The 21541-nt window shown below is 53.5% G+C and overlaps 1 protein-coding gene across 1 annotated transcript in view; it reads left to right on the forward strand.

The window, feature by feature from the left end:
- XKR7 (XK related 7) overlaps positions 1-20246 on the forward strand; it is a 30314-nt gene extending 10068 nt beyond the window's left edge. Inside the window, exons 2-3 of the mRNA XM_003483935.4 lie at positions 13479-13681; positions 14996-20246. Coding sequence (XP_003483983.2) covers positions 13479-13681; positions 14996-15951 — 1159 coding nt within the window. The 3' untranslated portion in view covers positions 15952-20246. The remainder of the gene's footprint in view (positions 1-13478; positions 13682-14995) is intronic.

Raw genomic sequence — 21541 nt, forward strand, 5'->3', positions numbered from 1 at the left:
AATGCCCACTAGCCCTCACTCGCGGACCCCCTGTCAAGGAAGGAGACTTATCCTGGGACTCCGGAGGCAGCATGAGGATAGGTGATGACCCAAAGTGAAAGGGAAGCAGAAGCTGTTTGATAAGAAGGAAGATCACCCCAAAAATCAAGTTGCCCGTAAACAGAGCAGGCTGCCCCCGAGGACGTGAACTTCGCATCACCAGGCTCAGGCAGACAAAAGTGGCTGACTTTCGCAGGAAAGCTGTAGCAGAGCCTCTTGCCTTCAGTTTGAAGGATAAACTAGATCATCTCTAAAGCCCTTCACACTTTTAAGAGTCTCTAGTTCTAACTTGGAGGCTTTGTGATGCTTTAACTGACAGACCACAGGTTGCAAATCAGTGGCCCATGGGCAAATCCAGCCTGAGGATGCGTTTGTTTGGCTCACTCAATTGTTTTTCCCCAGTGTTTAACGAAAATAAAATTTTTTTGGCCATGCCCATAGCATGCAGAAGTTCCTGGGCCAGGAATCAATTCTGTGTCACAGCAGCAACCTGAGCTACTGCAGTGACAATGCCCAATCCTTGACCCACTGTGCCACAAGGGAACTCCAGTAGAGCTTTTAATTACAGAGAAAAGTTAAATACACAAAAGCCGAGAGAATAGGATGATGATCCCCCAAATACCATGGTTCTGCTCCAAGAATGATCAATCCTGGCCAACCTTGTTTTAGCTGGGCCAGCACCATTTAATAGAACTTTCTGCAGTGATGGGAATGCTTTATCTCTTTACTGTCCAATGCAGTAGCTACTAGCCACACATGACTACTGAGCATTTGAAATATGTCTAGTGCACCTGAGGAAGTGAATTTTAAATTTTATCTAATTTTCATTCATTTGAATTTAAATAACCATATGTGGCTAATGTAGGACACAGAGGTACTGGAGAGCATAGGTCCAGACCCCATCCCATTTCTTTCCCTTCCATGTTATTTTGAAGCAAATTTCAGATGCCAAATCATTGCATCCATAAATACTTAAGCATATCTCTAAAAAGATAGACTTTTGGAGTTCTAGCTGTGGTGCAGTGGGTTAAGGATCCAGGGTTCTCTGCAGTGGCTCAGGTTGCTGCTGAGTCACAGGTTCAATCCCCAGCTTGGCATAGTGGGTTAGAATCTATTGTGGCTACAGCTGTGGTATAGGTTACAGCTCTGTCTTGGATTTGATCCCTGCCTGGGAAACTTCCATATGCCATGGGCACAGCCGTAGATAGATAAGTAGATAGATAGATAGATAGATAGACAGACAGACAGACATAGACTTTTTAAAAATATAACTAAAGTATGTAATACAGTTATCACACCTAAAAAAGAAGCAACAATTTCTTTTAAATTCATAGGGTGTTTTTAAAACTAGTTGCCAACATTTCCAAATTGTGGAGGGTTTCTTGTCTTGTTTTGTTTTTTTAATAAATATTCTAATTTCCAGCTCTTCTTGAAAAATTGAAATTCCATCCACACTTGGCTCACCTATGGCACCAATCAGTTGGAGGTGAGGGACAGCTGCTTTTGTAGACAGGGCACCCTTCCACCATTCCTCAGAGTCCCTCAGAATATCAGCTAGGCTCCTCTACCACCTGGATCGTACGAACCAGAGACAAGTAGAAGTGGTACTTTCTCCTGCTTTGATCTTCAAGCACCTTCAGATGCCACCAGGAGACTAGGACCTCTCTCCCTCTCCCTCATGGGCTCATGCCATCCCAACTCCAAACAGCGATGTCAGGAAAAGAAAGAAAGGAATGGGGTGCGGGGGAAAAAGAACCTTGGGCTAGAGTACGGAGTCTTGAGTTTTAGTCTCTGCTCTGCACCCATTTCACAGATGGGGAAAGTGAGGCCCAGAGAGGGAGGGAGATTTGGCTGCACTCATAAGTGAAGGGCATAAAGAGGCAGGAACGCGGTCCCAAATGCTTTGCTGGGGAGGAGCTGCCTGCTTCCCCATTGGGCGAAGAGAGGAATACTGGCTGGGAGCTGGTGGCAGTGGGCGGGTAGGGAGAGGGTCTCAGCTTTTCAGCCAGAGCCTAAAATTAGTGGCAGGGAAATGTTTGGCTTTGCCCAGCAGAAAGAAAAAAAAAAAAGTGCTGTGACTCTGTGGGGGGCTGCTAAGGAGGAAGGAGACAGCCCCACACGAAATGGGAGCCAAACGTGTAAAATCACATCCTTTACTGACATTTATGACTCATTTGGCTGCCAACTCCAGGAAGGTCTCATTTTGCATCCTTGCAGGATGGCTCAGCATGAAGGGATGGACAGATGGGGAGGGGGCCTCAGGGCCACTCTCCCCAAGAGCTGCCTTGGCCACATTGCAGGTGAAGGAGCTGTATAATTCGAGGCCCAACATTTCCCAGTGAGCTCACAGACTGCATCTGGGTCCCCAGGGCCCAGCTCAGCTTGATCTGTGCCCTGTGGTGAAATGGGAGAGTCGGCCATTCTCAATCTGAGATGCCATTCAGATGCTTCTGGCTGTTGACCTCGGACAGGTCACATCTCCAAATGCCTGCTAAATGTCTCTAGGGTCCATCCCTTCTGTCCTGGCCATCCTCACTCTCACCTGGTAAACTGGTCTCCTACCCTCCACCCCTGCCTCTCTCCAGTCTGTTCCCTAGAGCCAGGATACACGCCCTAAAATGCAGATGCGCCATCCCACACGCTCTCGCCTTTCTATGGCTCCCTACCACCCTTCAGATAAAGACCAAATGCTTCACCACGGCCCACCTCATCCCTTGCTTTCTCCCCTCCTTTTCTAGAGCTATAGCCATTCTGACCACTTACTGCTCCTCCCCAACTCAGAAACTTTGCCCACGTTGTGCCGCTGCCAGAAGCTTCCTTCCCTCCCCTTCATCGGGTTAACTCCTGCAGCCGCTTCAGATCATGGTTCAGTAGCCACCTCTTCAGAAAGTCTTTCCACATTGCCACGCCTTTCTCCAGCTGGGCTCTTCTCCCATAACACTGCCTTCCTCGGTGCTGGAGCACAGAAGCCTGTTGGAGCATGTCTGGAACCCACAGAATGTCTCTAATTTCAAGTTCATAGGACAATTTTATTCATGTCCAGGTCCCCCACTAGACAGTGCCAGGTGGGCTGGGTCTGCCTCACTCATCATGGTGCCCACCAGCATTTTAGCACAGTTCCTGGCACGCAGGAGGTACTCAGAAATGCTGGGTGAGGAGTTCCTGTTGTGGCTCAGCAGTAACGAATCCGACTAGTATCCATGAGGACACAGGTTCGATCCCTGGCCTCGCTCAGTGGGTTAAGGATCTGGCGTTGCCGTGAACTGTGGTGTAGGTCACAGACATGGCTCGGATCTGGCATTGCTGTGGCTATGACGTAGGCTGGCAGCTGTAGCTCCAATTCAACCCCTAGTCTGGGAACCTCCATGTGCCACAGGTGTGGCCCCCCAAATAAATAAATAAATAAATAAATAAATAAATAAATGTTGGGTGAATCAAGGTGAAGTGAACCTCCTCTTTTCTAAGACTCGGTTTCCTCACCTGGTAAATGGGGATCATCCCCGGGAAACCTCACAGGGCTACTGTGAGGAGTTTGGCAAAGGTCTTTGATGAGTGGCAGTTATTTACTGGGGGAGGAAAAAGACCCCAAAGAGGACCTTTCCCTGTGAACTTGGATAGATTCAATGAGCATCAGGGAAAGCCAAGTGAGGAGGAGGTCTCAGCCCTGCCAGAAACTAAACTGGAAACTACAAGACCTCCTCTTCCTGTTGGGACCTCTGAGCCTGTGAATTTCATAAACCCCTTATGGGTTGAGTGTCCTGCACTGGGGCTGGGCATTTTATCCATATCACCACTTTCTGATTTCACAGCTACCCCCTGAGGCGGGCATGGAGCTGAGGAGTTCAGGGCAAGAAGCACCTTACCCAAGACTCCGCAGACAGTAAATCATGGTGCCAGAATCTGATGCCCAAGGCTGGTTCTTTCCCCCTGCACTTGACAGTCTTCACTTGAGGCGCTTATAAAGGACATTCACAGTCTTCATTTATTCACTCATTCAGGAACCAAATATATATTGAACAATAATTATGAGCCAGGCACAAAGGGCATAACAGAGAACGAGACAGACATGGCACCCACACTCATGGGCTTTAGACAGACAATAAATAGGTAGGTGAGTAAACGAGGTCATTTCTGATTATCACAGGTGTTATTAAGAAAAGAAAATAAGGCAACCTGGCAGAAAGGGGCCAGAGGCCTGGGTAGAAGTGCTTTGGGATGGAGTCAAGGGGGATCTGGGAAGGCCTCTCTGAGGAGGTGACATGAGCTGAGATGGAAGAAATGAAAATTTGCCAGCTAAAGCCTTTCCAGGCCAAGGCCCTGAGGCTGGAAAAAGCTTAGGGGTGTTTTGGAAGAAGCAAGACCAGTGTAGCTGGAGACAGGGGAGAGGGGGAGGGAGGAGGGGGATGAGGTCCTAGAGGCTAGACTGCACTGGGCCCCAAAGGTCATGGTGAGGATTTTATTCTAAGGGTGGTGGGGCGTGACATGGCCTGATCTAGGATTTTACAGGAGCCTGCAGGCTGCCCTGTGAAGAACAGAGTCTAAGAGGGCAAGGATGGAGGGAAGGTGATCAAGGGGGACGGAGGCTGCCACTGCTTGGAGGTGGGTGGCTTGGACCAGAGGGATGACCCAGGAGCGGAGAGAAGACCTTGGGTTCAGGACACAGCCGTTGGACCTTCATGTTATCAGAATCGGATGGGTGGGGAGTTGGGCCTGATGAAATCTCCTCGGGGGAGGCAAGAACCAGGTCACTTGGGCCTATTTTGTAGGAGGACTAAAGCCCACAGAAGGGTTGGATTGTCCCAGAACATCCAGTGAAGGCCTCGAGCCTGGGTCTCCTGACTGTGCATCTACTACTGTCACCCCTCCCCCCGTTGTCCCCAGACCCATGTCATTCCAGGACAAGCTTTTAGGTCTGGCCCCATCCCACATGGGTCCTCCCGGGCAGCCCTCTGCATGCCCTCCAGGCAACCAAAGCACTTTGGCTGGTGCCGGGACCCATGGAGAGCCGGGTCTAAGCCCTAGGTCTGGCTGTGTGACTTTATACAAGTCCCTATCTGGGTCTCAGTTTCTTCATCGGCAAAATAAGGATAATAATAGCACCCACCTTAAAGGTTTGCTGTGAGGAATGTATAACATGTATACAAAGGCTTATTAGCGCAGCCTGTCGTACAGTTGGCGCTCAGTAAATGTGAGCTATTGTCAATGCCTGCACACTATCCCCCTATAGACTAACAGAGCACTAGGGGCTCAATGGGTATCGTGTTCCAGCTCCTTCCCCTCAGCCCTGTCTGGTCATCCTCCAGAGCCTGCAAGCCTGGTCCACAATGGAGACCAGAAAGCTGGCCATGGGGGGCCGGGGGGTGGGGATGGTTCCTGGATGGAGCGGGAGTGGGGGAGCCGCTGGAAGCTGCTGTGTTTTTGGCCCAGAGCTGTGAGGGGGAGTGGAGAGGGACGAGAACACATACTCGGAAACACCGAGATCGACAGATGGAGCAGCCGAGGATGTGAGAGACACAGACAGACAAAGAGAGCCCCGGAGTCGGGAGAAGAGGAGCAGGCAAGGGAGGGCGGCCGGAAAACTGGCAGTCACGCGAGCCACGAGCTGAGCAACAGACCAGCAAATGGACCAAGCAGCCGAGGGACTGAAAGACGGACAGACCAACAGGCTGTACCCAAAAGATAGCCGGGAAGACAGAAAAGCAGACCCGGTATCCAAGGGGACAGACTGACATTCCTGACCTCTAAGAGCAGACAGACAGGCTAACCCGGGATCCTAAGGTCAGGCTGACTGAGAGATGGACAGAGTATCCGAGAGCCACTGTGACCCATAGTCCAAGGACAGACAGGAGGACTGACCCAGGGTCCCAGGGTGACACTGATTGACAGACAAATAGATGGACTGACTGACAGTAAGGGAGGAACAAATACATAAAGAGGCTGGCACTGCATTCAAGGGACAGACACAAGGACAGGCTGAGCTGAGCAACAGCCAGAGACAATGACCGAGGATCTGAGGATCCACAAAGAGACAGGTCCAGGCTGACTAGCCTCATGGAGGCTAAGGCCAAGGCCAGCAACCCTGACTGCTACCAAGACTTGGGGCAACAAAGAACAGGGTGAACCAGATGCTGGGCCCTGAAGCTTCCTGGCTTCTCAGGGATGCAAGATCTCCTCATTCTTTTCCCTTCCTTCTGCCTGTTAGAGAGGAGCCCGCCCCCCACCCCTGGGGGATGCTGGAGGTCTCTGGGTCACAAAGGCAACCAGGCCTGGGGAGAAGGGAACGAGCTCCGTCCATCTCTTGCCCAGTGCCTGCTCTCGGGGGCAGTGGGGTCCAGAGGAGACAACTTTTTTGGATCCTTGAGCGGAAGGATTCCACACCCTCACGGCTGTCATCCCTCTCCTCTAGGCTCGGTTGTTTTGCTCCCAGCCCCAGCCTCAACAATATACATTTATCTACTCCAGTTTCCTCCCAGACAGGCTTCTTCTCCAAGCCCAAGACCAGGAGTCAGCAAATTAGATCCAAAATAGACTTCTGAGCACCTTTGTTTCCTGCCCGGTAAAGGGGTGGTAGAAGCTGTTAGGTTCTGGCTCATACTTCCTTTAGGCAGTTTAAGGCTGGGTGGTGTCAGAGTTGGGGAGGCCAAGGAGGCTGAGGAGCATCAGGGAAGCCTTCCCGAAGGAGGAAGGACAGATGTCCTGGCTCTATGCAAACTCAGGCTGAGAAGCCCCAGGGCCTTCAAGGTCAGGAGGGAGACAGGCAAACACTCACATTCATTCAATCAACAAACATTTATTGGATTTCCCACTGTGGCTCAGTGGGTTAAGAATCTGACATAGTGTCGGGTTCGATCCATAGTGGGTTAAGGCACTGGCATTGCTGCAAGCTGTGGTGTAGGTTGCAGATGTGGCTCGGATCCCACGTTGCTGTGGTTGTGGTGTAGGCTGGCAGCTGCAGCTCTGATTTGACCCCTCGCCTGGGAACTTCCAAATGTTGCAAATGTGGCTGTAAAAAGAAGAAAAATTCTTTTTAATTTATTGAGTGCCTACCTCAAGTACTGATGCTGGGGACACAGTGGTGAGCAAGATAGATGCGGTCCCAACCCTCAGTGAGCCCAGCAGCAAAACAGAAAATAAATGTGTAAATTAATAAGATTGTTTCATAGCATATGTTATGAAAGTAGAAGACTGCGGTATGAGAGATGGGAGTGATTTAGCCAGGGTGGAGGTGCTGACGGGGGATGGTGGCCTGGGAGACTTCTCTGAAAAGGTGACGTGGGAGCCATGAGATGATCCACGGAAGGGCTGTTCCAGGCAGAGCAGGGAGCAAGTGCAGAAGTCTGGATTCAGGAACAAGTTCAGCTGGGTTCCGGGAACCTCCCGGGCATCCGGATTAGGGATAAAAGTGGGATAAGTGAGACAGAGATGTTTTGAGTTTGCACGGAGAGTTTGAGATAAGGGGAGAGAAACAGGTGCGGCCAGACTGTGTAGGGCCTGCAAGCCAAGGCGAGATACTCAGGTTTTATTCCAACGGAGATGGGAGGCCCTTTGGAGATTCTGAGACAGGGAATGACATGATCAGTTTTGAGCATATCCCACTGGTTGCCCCATGAGGAGTGGACTACAGTGGGGCAGGAGTGGGCGCAGGGTGCTCACCGAGAAGGCAGAAGATGACTCTGGCCTGGACCAGAGTGGTGACAGTGGGGAGAATGGACAGACTGCAGAATCCACCCCAAGGCTGGATTCCTTTCCCTGAGATGACGCATCCTTCTCTGTGGGTGGTTTCAGTCCCATTGACAGTGAAAATCAATTTCTTCTAACTCCCTTTCAAATAGAGTAGAATCAGGTGGGCTTCCTGGAGGAGGTTTAAGGGAAGCTGCTACTATATCAACTATATTTCAGTCAAAAGAGAGAGATGGAGTTCCTGTTGTGGCTCAGCAAGAACTTGACATATGTCTGTGAGGATGTGGGTTCCATCCCTGGACTTGCTCAGTGGGTTAAGGATCCGGCGTTGCCGTGAGCTGTGGTGTAGGTCGCAGACGTGGCTCAGGTCCCACGTTGCTGTGTTTGTGATGTAGGCTGGCAGCTACAGTTCCGATTCAACCCCGAGCCGGGGAACCTCCATATACCGTGGGCGAGGTCCTAAAAAGAAAAGAAAAACAGAGAGAGAGGCTGCTTGGTGATCAGAAGGAGCCAGAGGCCCCCACCCAGCATGTGGGCCCCTCACTTCATACACCTCCCTCTGCAGTTTAGAAATGCGCACAATGGAGAAAATGAGGCTCAGAGAGGCAGAGAGATTACCAAGGCCACACAGCATCCGGGCAGGGCTGGGAAGCAAACCCATCAGCGCAGCACATTGCCGCCTTGCCTCCTGCCCCTGCCCTCAGTGGCTGTGATGTAGGCAGGGGGGCAAGAGCTAGTCCCTTTTCAGAGAAGGTAAAACTGAGGCCCCGGGAAATTAGGTTCTATGTCCTGGGCAGAGTTGCTTTAAGACCTCTGTGGGCCCCACATCTATCCAGCATATTAAAATGCAGTCATATCAAACATCGAATGTAAATTATACATAACCAGATAAAAGCCAAATTGCAGTTGACTGGCTGATATCATGTTCTATTTTGCAGACATTTAATTAAACATTTATTAATTTTTGATTCTGCAGTTTTTCCCTGTGTTTTAGAGCCAATTTTTTTTTTTCCAGGCCTCAAACATTTTCCTAGGCTCATGAAAACCTCGCCGGTCCTTGGCAGTGAGCATTTAGTGCCGGCTGGCAGGGAGAGCCACGAGTTGGGGTCCTGTTGCCAAAAGGGGCAGAATGAGGCTGAACCGAAGCCCTGTCTCCTTTCATCCTCAGAATGCACCATGGTCTTTCCATGCTCCCCGCTGACCCCGTGTTCTTGGGTCTCAGAAGTCTTCTTTTATCCCCTCCCCTTCCCTTGCTCGAGCCCGCAGCGGCCTTGGGCTGGGTGAGGCCTTTGTCTGCACTTAGCTGGGGCGTGGGACATTGGGAGCTGGCACAGGAGGGGGCAGGAGTGGGCGGGGAGGTGGGCAGACAGCCTGTCAGGTGGTGATGGATGCTGGCCGGGCCGGGGCCTCCCTCATGCTGACCCAGGCCAGGAAACAGATGGTCTTCCAGCCTGAGAGAAACTTCCAGGGTGTTGCCCTCCCCCAACTCCCCAGGCCCCTTCACGTTGGACCAGCTGCTCTCTCCTTCCTGTTCAAAGCCGGAGCCATGAGCCTGGGGAAGGGAATGGGAGGGGCGAGGTGGGGGCTGGGACAGGTGGTCGGTATCCTGAGCCCTGAGAAGCTCTGGGGGCCGGCTCCGTCTCTCCCCTGATCGCCCCCACTTCTGGCTTCTCCAGCTCTGCGCTCAGCCCCTCCTCTGTGCCCTCCTGCCTTAGTTCAGCCCTGTCATTTCAGGCCTGGACCAAACCCCGGCCACACCTGGCCTTCCTCCAAGCCAGCCTCCAGAGCGAGTTTTCTACGCCACCGAGCTTATCATATCACCCCTGATTCTGGGACAGAATTCAGATTCAGAATAAAATATGAGCTCTTCCATCCACGACGTGATGCCCTTCACCATTCTCGTCTTCCAATGCCCTTGCCTAGGAAAATCCTCCCTTCCAGGCCCAGCAAAACGCTGGCCATCCCCCAAAAAAGCCATGTTCTCTCTCACGCCCCTACGCCTTCGCCTCAGCTGGGTCTTTCACCTGGAAGGCCCTTCCGCTTCTTTGCCTTCAGATGGCCACCATGCTTTATTTTATTTCACGTTTCAATGAAGGAGAGTTGGTTTACCAGGATGTGATAATTTCTGCTGTGCGACAAAGTAGGCCGGTCATACCGATACACATATCCGTTCTCTTTCAGATTCTTTTCCCACATAGATTATCATAAAATATGGGGTCGAGTTCCCTGTGCTATAGAGCAGGTCCCCATTGGCCAATCATCCCACATACCTCAGGGCGCATATATACGCCAGTCCCAAGGCCCCCTTCCGGCGTCCGTCCCTCCCACCTCCCCCCACCTTTGGTAACCATTAGTTTTTCAATGTCTGCGAGTCTTTTCCTGTTCTGCAAATAAGTTCATTTGTATCCCCCCCTTTTTTTTTAAGATTACACATATTAGTGGATATCATATGATGTTTGTCTTTCAGTGACTAACTTCTCTTAGTATCATAGTTTCTAGGTCCATCCATATTGTTGCAAATGGCATTGTTTCATTCTTTTTATGGCTGAGTAATATTCCATTGTATGTATTCACCACACTTTCTTTATCTATTCCTTTGTTAATGGACATTTAGGTGGCTTCCATGTCTTGGCTATTGTAAATAGTGCTGCAATGAACATTGGGGTGCATATATCTTTTTGAATTATGGTTTTCTCCAGATAAATGCCCAGGAGTGAGATCACTGGATTGTATGGCAGTTCTATTTTTAGTTTTTTGAGGTACCTCCGTACTGATTTCCATAGTGGTTGCACCAATTTACATTCCTACCAACAGCATAAGAGGGTTCCCTTTTCTCTACACCTTCTGCAGCCTTTATTGTTTATAGATAGACTTTTTGATGATGGCCATTCTGGCTGGTGTAAGGTGGTACCTGACAGTAGTTTTGACTTGCATTTCTCTAATAATTAGTGATGTTGAGCATCTTCTCATATGCTTTTTTGGTCAAATGGCCACCCATGCTTTAAAATGGAGAACAGATGTTTCTTCCTCCAGGAAGTCTTCCCTGACCCACTCCCCCAGCTAAAACTATCCATCTCTTCTCTGGGTTCCACAGCGTCTTGGAGCATCTGTTTCAGCTCTTATCTTGTCTCTCTCCCATGGGACTGTGAGGTCCTTAAGGGCCCAGGGTCTGGTACATAGCAAGTGGTCAGGATACGTTTGATACACGAATGAATGATTCTAGCTGCAGAGATCCTTACATGGCAAGGAGGCAGGGGCCCAGAATATAGAAGTCACAGGGAGATAAATTTCTGCTCACCAAAAGAAACTCAATTTGGCCCTGGAGATGCTTGGAAGCTAAAGGCCCTGCCTCAGGAGTTTGGGTCTCCCTGTTCCGGGAAGTATGTGAGAGGTGTGAATGCACGGAGCTGGGAACTGTTGCAGGGGTTCCAGCACTGGATGGAAGAGTTAGACCAAGGGGCCTTTGTAGTTCTTGGGTAGGCTTTTGAGAGAACAGCCCTCTTCCTCATCTTGGCTGTCAGTCCCATACTGTGTCATGCTGATGGTGTGTCTAAACCACCGATTGGTGCTGGGAAGACCCAGGGATGGGAGGAAGAGCCCTAAATGAGATGTTTCTGGCCATGTTTTGGGGGGATAGTTTGGGTCCCAGAACATTAGCTCTGAAACGATCTCCAGAGTCATCAAGCCCATCCCTCTTGTTGGCAGAGAGAGAAACTGAGGCCCAGAGCGGGCCACACCATGGCTAAGCTAGGATAATGGTCATTTGGGGAAACTCTGGGTATCAGCTGAGCACAAATTCCAGAGAGCACTGTGGTTCCACCCTTGGGTTGGCTACACATAGCTGAATACAGTTAGTCCCCAGACAAAATCCTGGCAATGCCAGCACTTCACATCTAGGAATAGATCCCCCAATTCCTGGTTCCCCAGTTTTTTTTTGTTTGTTTGTTCGTTTGCTCTTTTAGGGCCAAAACCACAGCATATGGACGTTCCCAGGCTAGGGGTCAAATTGGAGCTGCAGCTGCTGGTCTATGCCACAGCCACAGCAATGTGGGATCTGAGCTGCACCTGTGACCTACACCACAGGGCATAGCAACATGGGATCTTTAACCCACTAAGTGAGTCCAGGGATCAAACCCACACCCTCATGGATACTTGTTGGGTTCGTAACCCACTGTGCCGCAATGGAAACTCTGGCTCTTCGATCTTGGGTTCAGGCAATAAGGTCACTGAATCTGGTGGGATTTTCTCCCCTGGTTCTGGGGGATATGACTTCTAGAGGCGTCCTCTCTGGTTTCAGCAAAGGGCATGCCTGTCCCTTGCATCAGAGAATTTGGAGGTTGGGAGCCAAGGTCTCTGGCTGCAACAGTCAGAAGCAGAGCTGCTGCTGGGCATGGAACCAGGCAGAGGTCTGTGTGGACAGGTCTTTTGTCACCCTAATGGGCACTGCATTTTATAATTGCAAAATATCTTATCTGTTTAGTCCTCACAACCACTTTAGGAGGAATCACTAGGGTTCAGAGAGGGTCTTGCTTGAAATCACAGAGTAGATTAGAAGCAAAGTCAGGAATTGAACTCAGGACTTCAGGATCCCTTTCATAGCTCCTATAAGGTCACCAGAGTTCCCCTCAGTGCAACAAACCTGCAATCATGCACACATGCATTCATGCAGCCAACATGGATCAGCAACTACTGTGTGGTAAGAACTGAGAGTAGAGCCGTTAGCAAGATAACCTGGTCCTCCTCATGGGGCTCACAGTCTGGGGGAGATGGATGCATAACCAGGCAGTTACAATCCACTGTGACAAGTGCTGGGAGGGAAGCCAGGAAGAGGCCCCTACCCCAGGTGGAAGGGGGTCAGCAGAGGCGACCTGGAAGAAGTCATATTTAAAAGCTGAGCCTCGGAAGAAAAGCAAGAGCTATCCGAGTTTGGGACTGAGCTGGGGTTGGAAGGCAGGGCAGGGAGTTCCAGGCAGGAGGAACAGCAGGTGCAACAGCTTAGCAGTGAGGGCGAGCCTCGTGAGCTCAAATCTGATGTGTGCAAAGCAGCTGGAACTGTGAAGTTTGTTGGAAGAAGCGGCACCAGAGGAAGCAAGCAGCAAAGTCTCAAATGCCTGGGGATCCCTGAGCAGCTTCCCAATGGGGAAAACTGGGCACTCAGAGGTGGGGTTGGGGAAAAAGGCTGGGAAGCTACTGGTGGCCACAGGACTGGGGGCTAGCACCAGAGACAGTGCCTGAAGGAAACTGTGTGGGCAAATTCTTAATGGCTTACAGCGAGAGACAGTGCTGTCTAACAGTCGGGGTGTGGGCCCGAGACCAGCCCACCTGGGTCAGAATCCTGATTCCATGGCTTCCAAGCTGCATGACCTTGGGCAAGTGACATAGCTCTCTGAGTCTCAGTTTCCTCATCTATAAAGTGGGGATAATAATAGGGCTCCTGTAAGCTCTGGGTAAGATGCTAAGAACCTTGCAAAGAAAGCAAGACCCTGATCTGCCATGCAATAATGATGACAATAATGTTGCAGGAAAGGCTTACTTTGTGCCAGTGCTTTAAGCTGGTGAGCCCATTGCGAGCTGCCCGACAACAGCCCCATGAGGTGGTCCTTTCCATGTATCCATTTTACAGCGGAGGAAACAGGTTGAGCGCGTTAAGTGATTTTCCCAGGGCTACCTGCACCCAGGCGCTTTGCGGTCAGGAGGGGCTGGTTGGGAGGTGGCAAGGGGGACGAGCGCGAGCATCTAAGCATCGCGTCCTTCCGCAGGTACCTGCGTGCCATGTACCTGGGGCTGCAGAGCCGCTGGCGCGGGGAGCGGCTGCGGCGCCACTTCTACTGGCGGATGCTGTTCGAGAGCGCCGACGTGAGCATGCTGCGCCTGCTGGAGACCTTCCTGCGCAGCGCGCCGCAGCTGGTGCTGCAGCTTAGCCTCATGGTGCACCGCGGCGGCGTGCCCGACCTGCTGCCCGGTGAGCCCCGCCCCTCCGCCCCGCCCCTGCTGCCCGGAGCCCCGCCCCCCAGGGCTCTCCCATTGCAGGGTTTGCAGGGCCCCACTTGTCTATTTCCAGGGCTTAAGCTTCCGTGGGGAGGCCCTGTCCACCTCCCCCTCTTCCCACCACCCCCACTCGCGGCCCAGTCACTGTCCAGGTTTTGGAGGCGCCAGCCCTTCCACTCTCACCATCCTCCAGGCCTCTGGAGACCCCCATCTCCCCTCCAGTGGCCCACTTACCCTCAGTGTTAGGCAACACCTGTGCCCCCAGCCTTGCCTCCTCTCAGGCCCCCCTGCGCACCACCCCCTCCTGCCCTCCTCCCTTCCCCACTGCCAGGGCAGACCAGACCCCACTTCCACCAAGTACAAAGAGACCCTTGACCCCATCGCCACACTTTGGACCCACAGGGAAGTTCCCTGCCGGCTTCTTTCCTCGGACTGTCCCCATCCCAGCCTTCATCTCCTGGAGACCCCTCTGCCTCACGGACCTCCTCAGTCACCCCTAGTTTCCAGAAGACCCCTTGCTGCTCTTCAGCCCCCTAGGGACTCCTCCCAGGCTTTGTCCTGATCCCCACTCGCTCGCCCCACCCACCCACCTTGCCCCTTCCTCTAACTCCAACCATCCGGGCCAACCCCTCAATGTCAGAAGAAAAAGCCCGTGCCCAGTCTCCCTGGAGCACCCACACTCCTCCCACCCAGACTCCGCCCGACACACCCTCGGTGTTTCAGAAGACTGTTAGCATCTCTCAGGTCCCCTGGGCAAGCGATGGGCCCCTGTTGAAACTTCCCACCAGGAATTTTCTTGCCACGCCCTTAGCTGTGCTCAGCTTGGACAGCCCTCTCCACACCCCGGCCTCATGCTGGTGGCCTATAGCCTCTAACAGTCCCCTCTGGCTCCTCTCCGCCCTCATCGTGACCCCTCTCTTCGCCTCCTTTTTCACTCCCAGAGTCCTGGACCTTATTTTCCCACCCTCCCACCGAGACCCCGGAACCCTAACAGCCCCATACTAGAGACTGGACCTGACCCTCAAACGGAGACCAAAATCACCCACCTTCCCCCTCCCTTCATGCTCCCAGCCCTGTAGAAGCGCCCAACCCTGTCCACTCTCACCCCCGCCCAGTGCCTGTGAAGACCACCCACTCAGACCCTCCCCACCCCCCTCTTGATGCGTAGACCCTTCCCTCACACCTCCACAGAACCCAGCTCCTGACCCGGAACCCTCCCCCTCTCCCCAGACCCCAACCCAGACCCACCCCTAACCCAGCCCACCCCGCCCCCACCCTGTCTCTGCAGCCCTCTCCACTTCCGCCTCGCTCGTGTCCCTGGCCTGGACGCTGGCCTCCTACCAGAAGGTGCTGCGAGACTCCCGGGATGACAAGCGGCCCCTGTCCTACAAGGGCGCCGTGGCCCAGGTGCTGTGGCACCTGTTCGCCATCGCGGCCCGCAGTCTGGCCTTCGCTCTCTTCGCCAGCGTCTACAAGCTCTACTTTGGCATCTTCATTGTGGCCCACTGGTGTGTCATGACCTTCTGGGTCATCCAGGGGGAGACGGACTTCTGCATGTCCAAGTGGGAGGAGATCATCTACAACATGGTGGTGGGCATCATCTACGTCTTCTGCTGGTTCAACGTCAAGGAGGGCCGCAGCCGCCGCCGCATGACCCTCTACTACTGCATCGTCCTGCTGGAGAACGCCGCGCTCACCGGCTTCTGGTACTCCAGCCGCAACTTCTCCACCGACTTCCACTCGCTCATTCTGGTCTGCGTGGTGGCCTCCAGCTTCGCACTGGGCATATTCTTCATGTGCGTCTACTACTGCCTCCTGCACCCCAATGGGCCCATGCTGGGTCCGCAGACGCCTGGCTGCATCTGCCCTGAGTCCCCAGGACCCTGCGGCCCACCCGCCGACGCTGTCACCAGTCCCCCCAGGTCCCTGCCCAGGACTACAGGCGCTGAGCGGGATGGGGTCTCAGTGGGAGGCGAGCGTGCGGGGACCCCCACGCCACCTGTCTTCCAGGTGCGGCCGGGCTTGCCTCCCACACCCGTGGCCCGCACCTCGCGGACAGAGGGGCCTGTCATTCGGATTGACCTGCCTCGTAAGAAGTACCCCGCCTGGGATGCTCATTTTATTGACCGCCGGCTCCGGAAGACCATTCTGGCGCTGGAGTACTCCTCGCCCACGACGCCCCGGTTGCAGTACCGGAGCATAGGCACCGCCCAGGAGCTGCTGGAGTATGAGACCACGGTGTAGGCCACAGTATCCCCCCCAGAAGGGATGAGCTTTGGCTGACCCCACATCGACCACAGTGTTGAGCCCAGGATTTCAGGGCCAATAGGCTGAGGGGGAGTGGATCTGTTGGTCCAAGGGTAGAGTGGCCCCACCTTTGGCTTCTTTCGTGGGAGGCAGCAGCCTTGTAGAGGCCCCAGCCCTTGGCTCTGTTTTCAGCCCTGTGGCCCATTTCCTAAACTCCTCTGAACCAGGGCCCAGGGAACCAACTGGTGCTATGCTCCTTGTGAGCTGCCCTGCTTTCATGGAGGCCTCCGTATCATGGCTGGTGCCGGGGGCCTCATGCCCTCTCCCCTGCCTGGAGTTGCCCACTTGGTGGACCACCAAAGAAGGGGGTTCATGACCTAGGCCCTACGCTCCTTAGGGGGTGTAGGCGTGGGCTGCCTCTGAAAAGGATGGAGGAGGCCATGGAAGACGTGGGGTGAGGTGGGAGCATTTGGTGGGCAAGGCTGGTACACCTCCTGTGGCGTCCAAGGTCTTGGAGCCTGGGCCAGAGGGGAATTAGTGGAGGGAGTTGGGGTGGGGTGGGGAGTTGGGGGTGGGGGGCTGACAGTGCTGGAGCTGGAAGGAGGAAGAATCCTGAGACATTGGAGGGGTCCAGGCTGGCAGAGGCATGAAGGGTTGGCAGATTTGGGGGAGGGGAACCTCGATCTGGAGCATGGAGAACGTTCCTCAAGAGACACCCTTTGTTTTGGGCTCTGTTACGGATGAGGTTCCAGACACCTCTGGTGAAATGTCTCAAGGAGCCATTCTTTGTTCTAGGTGAGCATCTAGAACATGTCTTCCAGATAAAGGTCTTGAACACAACAGATTAAGTGTCTAGGAAGAGACTGCCTGGGCTTGATCATAGATGCAATTCTGGTACATTTAGCAGAGGAACGGTTTCTAGAGAGACATTCTTAGTTCTAGATTAAGTTCTAGGACACAAAGCTGATCAAATGTCCTGGGGAGTCACTCCAATCTGGATTCTTTTACAAAGACCAAAGGCACTGGCCCCTGCTTCTCTACCCTGGGGGGTTCCAGCTCCTGCCATGGTGCTGGGGCTTCAGGCTCTAGAACCCTGTGGGATTGGAATGTTCTCGGGATGGGCACTGCAGTTCTAGACTTCTGGGGTTTATATGAGTTCTCTGTCTCTGTCCACCTTGGTCCACAGCCATCTTCCCAAGAAGAGATTGTCCTTAGAAACTCAGAGATATTTCAACTACCAACTGGTTTCTAGCTGGAAAAAAATTAGCTCTGGGGACATGACATGAATCTTGGCTCTTAGCCACCTTGTAAATGCAGCTCCCTGGGGTGGCAGCTGTAAAAGTAACTTATTTTGCCTCAGATCTGACGACCCTCCAGGACCTGTGGTTCATTCCCATGGCCTGAGCATCCCAGGGTGTCCTTGGGACCACTCACCCAGCGCCCCTTCTCTCCACCCGGGACAGCCAGTCCTGGATAGCGGAGGGTGGGGTGGGGTATGGGAGCAGAGAAGTAGCAGTTCTAGGGGCAAGGGGCAGAGCCTCTAGGCAAAGCTTGAGACCCCGCCCCCCAAAGTCTTCCCCTCCCGTGTGCCTACCAAGGCGCATTCACTTCAGGGGCGCAGCAGGTGATGTTAAGGACCGAGGCAAACCTGGGCTGGGGTGAGGAGGGCATGAGAATCCTAGAATATGCAAATTAGAGGGACATGCAGCCCTTTCTGGTTCCGCCTCCCTTGGGTTACAGATGAAACAGGCCCAGAGTGGCAGCTGGTCTCACAAGGTCCTAGATTCCTTGCTCTCCCATCAGATAGTGATGGGCGACATTGGATTTGCTGAGGATTCTGGGAGAGGGCCACACTCAGGGTCCAGGGTGATTCCAAAGGCAGAGAAGGCAAGACTGCACCTGCACCGATACACACACACAAGCACACATCACACCCGTGACACAAGTCATCTCCCCCGTCACCACAGGTGACGGCACAGACACCCGCCCAGGCCGAGATGGTGTGTTCTCCCTCCCATCAACACACAACAAGTGCTTTCCCTTCTTTCTTTCTTCTACTTTCATGATCCCCAAGATGCCTCAGGAACTGGGCCTCAAGGTGATGGGGGAGCCGGGGAAGCCCAAAGCTGACCCAGACTCTTTCTGGTGGGTTCCCCCACCCTCCTTCTTCTCTGTCCATCTGTCCTCAGCGACCAAATCCCTTGGCCCTTTGTGAGATGGAGCACTGAGGATGTGGACCTGAATCCAACTGACCGTTTCTCCTGGGTGGACGGAGCCAGGAGTTTTCACCTTGTGTTGTTTCACTCAAACTCTCTCCTGCCAGCAACATCCCCGCAAGAGAGGTGTCACCAACCTATCTTTACAGAGGAGGACACACGCTCCGAGAGGTGACGTGAGGGTCCGCCTTGGCAAGTTATTTTACTCCCCAGGGTTCTAGAACGGACCATCTGGCTGCCCTACTCCCACACCTCCTAGAAGCAATGGGAGCTGCAGTAGGAAGGGCTGGTAGTGCTGAGGCGTGGCTTGAGGCTCACAGGGGAGCCACGGCCACATTTTTGGACCTTATTCCGCCCCCACCCCCCCATCTCAGTCCCACCCAACCTTCCCTAAGAGCCTCTGCCTGCAAGGACCTCTGAGCACCAGAAACGGTCACCGTCAAGGGGCCCAAGGAGAGGGCTGCAGGCACCTTCTGCTTCTCAGCCTCGGGGAAGAGCTCAGCCCCTTAAGGACACTTCCCTCCCTCCACACCTTGGAGCTCAGGATGCCCGCCCTTCCAGCCTCTCTCCGCGAGCCTGTCCCCCACTTCATCTTGTTCCTGCTGGTCCCCTCGCTTCACCAGCATGGAAGAGTCCGTGGGGGAGGGTCACCATCCCATTTGAGCTGCTTTATTTTCCATTCTGTGACACAATCTACCTCAGCCAGTCTCTCTTCCCTGCCAGCGTTGGACACCCTGGGTCCCCGCCTCCTGTCCCCTACCCTAGCCTGGCCGCACCCCACCAGGTCCTTGCAGTGAGATAAGGTTCTAGAACCACAGCCCAGAGGGGCCCTTGGGGTCCCCGAAGCCACCTGCCCTCCACATCTATTATCGAGAAGAAATGGAGGCCCAGAGAGGGCCAGGGACTTGCCCAAGATCACACAGGAAGTCCGTGGCAGAGTTAGGCTTTTCCTGGGGAGGAGAGGTGGTTGGGTCCATCTTAATTCTGCCAGGGATAGAAGAGAACAGGATGCTCTAGGTACCAAATAGGTGAGGCCTCGCCCTGCCCTCAGCATCTCTACCCTAGGAGACCATGTCCCCGTTCCCAAGGCTGACTTCTGTCTCCCAGTTCTGGAACGGTGCCCCGGGCTGCTGACCATGCCCCCCAAACCTCTCCAAGCAACGCACCCCTGTGCACTGATGTACCATGTGCCTTGTAACTATCACCCCGTTGGACAGCACAGACCTCCGCCCCTCCCCAGCAGGGGGCTCCCCAACAAGGAAGGCTTTCTTGGTCCCCTGTTTCATCTGCCTCATCCTCGTGTCTCCCCCAGATCTGCCTTCCCCCCAGCCAGCTCCCTGTTACACCTGTGTCCCACAGAGACCTGTCGCCCATGAGAGTTGAGGAAAGCAGAGGGCAAGGAAAGCAGAGGGCAAGGAGAGCAAGGCCTGGAGAATGTCCAGATCTCAAGGTCGGGGCCACAGAGGCTAGGGGTATCCAGGGAGGGTCGTGCCTGGCAGTCTGAATGCCCTTTTAAAGGCCGAAGTCCCACGGGTCCTTTTCTTGGAGACCCCTGGACTGGGTGTTCACAGAGACCTCAGGCGGTGGGGAGAAGTTTTTCTGGGACAGGGGTGCATGGGTCACAAATTCAAATGCCTTGGTAATGAGAGGCAATGAAAATAAGTTAAGTAGAGGTGCTAGACAATAGGGAGCGGTGGGGACACTGGCAAATCAGAGAATATACGCCCTGCCTATAGGCACTAAAATTCACAGTTTTGAAAAATCCAGTGCTAGCCAAACTCAACACTCATATTCGACCCATGGGCCACCAGCTTGAAATCTCTAGTTCAAAATGTTGATAAGGGAGTTCCCATCGTGGCGCAGTGGTTAACGAATCCGACTAGGAACCATGAGGTTGCGGGTTCGGTCCCTGCCCTTGCTCAGTGGGTTAACGATCCGGCGTTGCCGTGAGCTGTGGTGTAGGCTGCAGACGCGGCTCGGATCCCGCGTTGCTGTGGCTCTGGCGTAGGCCGGTGGCTACAGCTCCGATTCAACCCCTAGCCTGGGAACGTCCATATGCCGCGGGAGCGGCCCAAGAAATAGCAAAAAAAAAAAAAAAAAAAAAAAAAAAAAAGGTCAAAATGTTGATAAGGTTCTGGGAAGCCCTGGAGAGTCTGGAAACTCCTTGAGACTTTCCTAATCCAACCCTAAACCCCCAACCACCTGGACCCGTGCCCTCTCAAGTGAAAAGGAAAGGCCAGGGAGCTTAGAAACTGTCATCTGATAAGAGAGGTGCCTGAGAGCGGCAGTGTAAGGACTGAGGTCTTCTCCGGTGTGGGGGCCCCTGGTTAGGAGGAACCTGCCATGGGTGGTGGTGGGGGGGTGTTCAGGATGAGGACTGAAAGCCAGGACCCAACTGCCCCCATCTCGTGCTGGGCCATGCCACCCTTTGGCACCCTGAGGATGGCTCCCTCCCAATCCAATCAATTTCTGTATTTCTGTGCTTTGTGATGTCTCAATGAGAGACAGTGTGTGGGACAAGCCACAGGGGCAGCAGGAGGATGGAGCCTGCCATCCCCCTTCCCAACCAGAGGGGCTTCTGAGATCCCAGGGTCTGAGAAAAAGCCCTTCCGGTTGGGGAGGGGCTAGGACCGTCCTGGCTGCTGCAGGTAGAGGAGAGGAAGAGAGGGGCATTGGGGACGTGGGAGAGGAAGGCCTGGTCTAGGAATGGCCTGGTTCCTGGAAGCAGAAAGCTGTCCGGGGGAGGAGGGGTCCGCAGTTCCTCCTGTGCCCAGCCTCCCCTACCCTTCCCTTCTCCCAGCAAGAAGGGCTGCCCTCTCCCCAGCAACCCTGGCCTTTATTCTATGCACAATCGTTGTAAGGGCACCCCCCAGGCCAGGCTGAGAGGGTGGGGGTCTTGGGGCACCTGCAATAATCCCAGAGTGGAGGGTAGCTTGAGACAAGGGGGCGGTGAGAAAGACACCAGGTAGGAAACATATTCTTCCAGCTCCCTCTCATCCAAATCCCAGAATCCAAACCAGGCCTGTCTCCACTGGGCTAAACAAGCAAACTCAGAGGGACCCCATCTGAACAGCCCCCAAACCCTCTGGTTCTTTGAACCAGTCGTAAAGAGATGGACCTGAAGGATTCCCACGCCCCCTCTTACTATTTTCACCCCTGAGGATCCTACAGTTTGGACTCAAGCTGAGCTTCTGATTGCAAATAAATGCTTCCAAGGCCTGAGTTAACTTCTAGGGCTTATATGTGTGTGTGGGGGAAATATCTGCACTCCATTGGCATGTTTCTTACGCAGTTCTCAAGAGGACCTCCATTCCTGCCTCTGGGGCCCCAAGTTAGGAATCAGTGATTTAACCATCCGCATAAAAGCATCT

This window comes from Sus scrofa, chromosome 17 (genome assembly GCF_000003025.6).
Source record: "Sus scrofa isolate TJ Tabasco breed Duroc chromosome 17, Sscrofa11.1, whole genome shotgun sequence".
NCBI lineage: Eukaryota > Metazoa > Chordata > Mammalia > Artiodactyla > Suidae > Sus > Sus scrofa.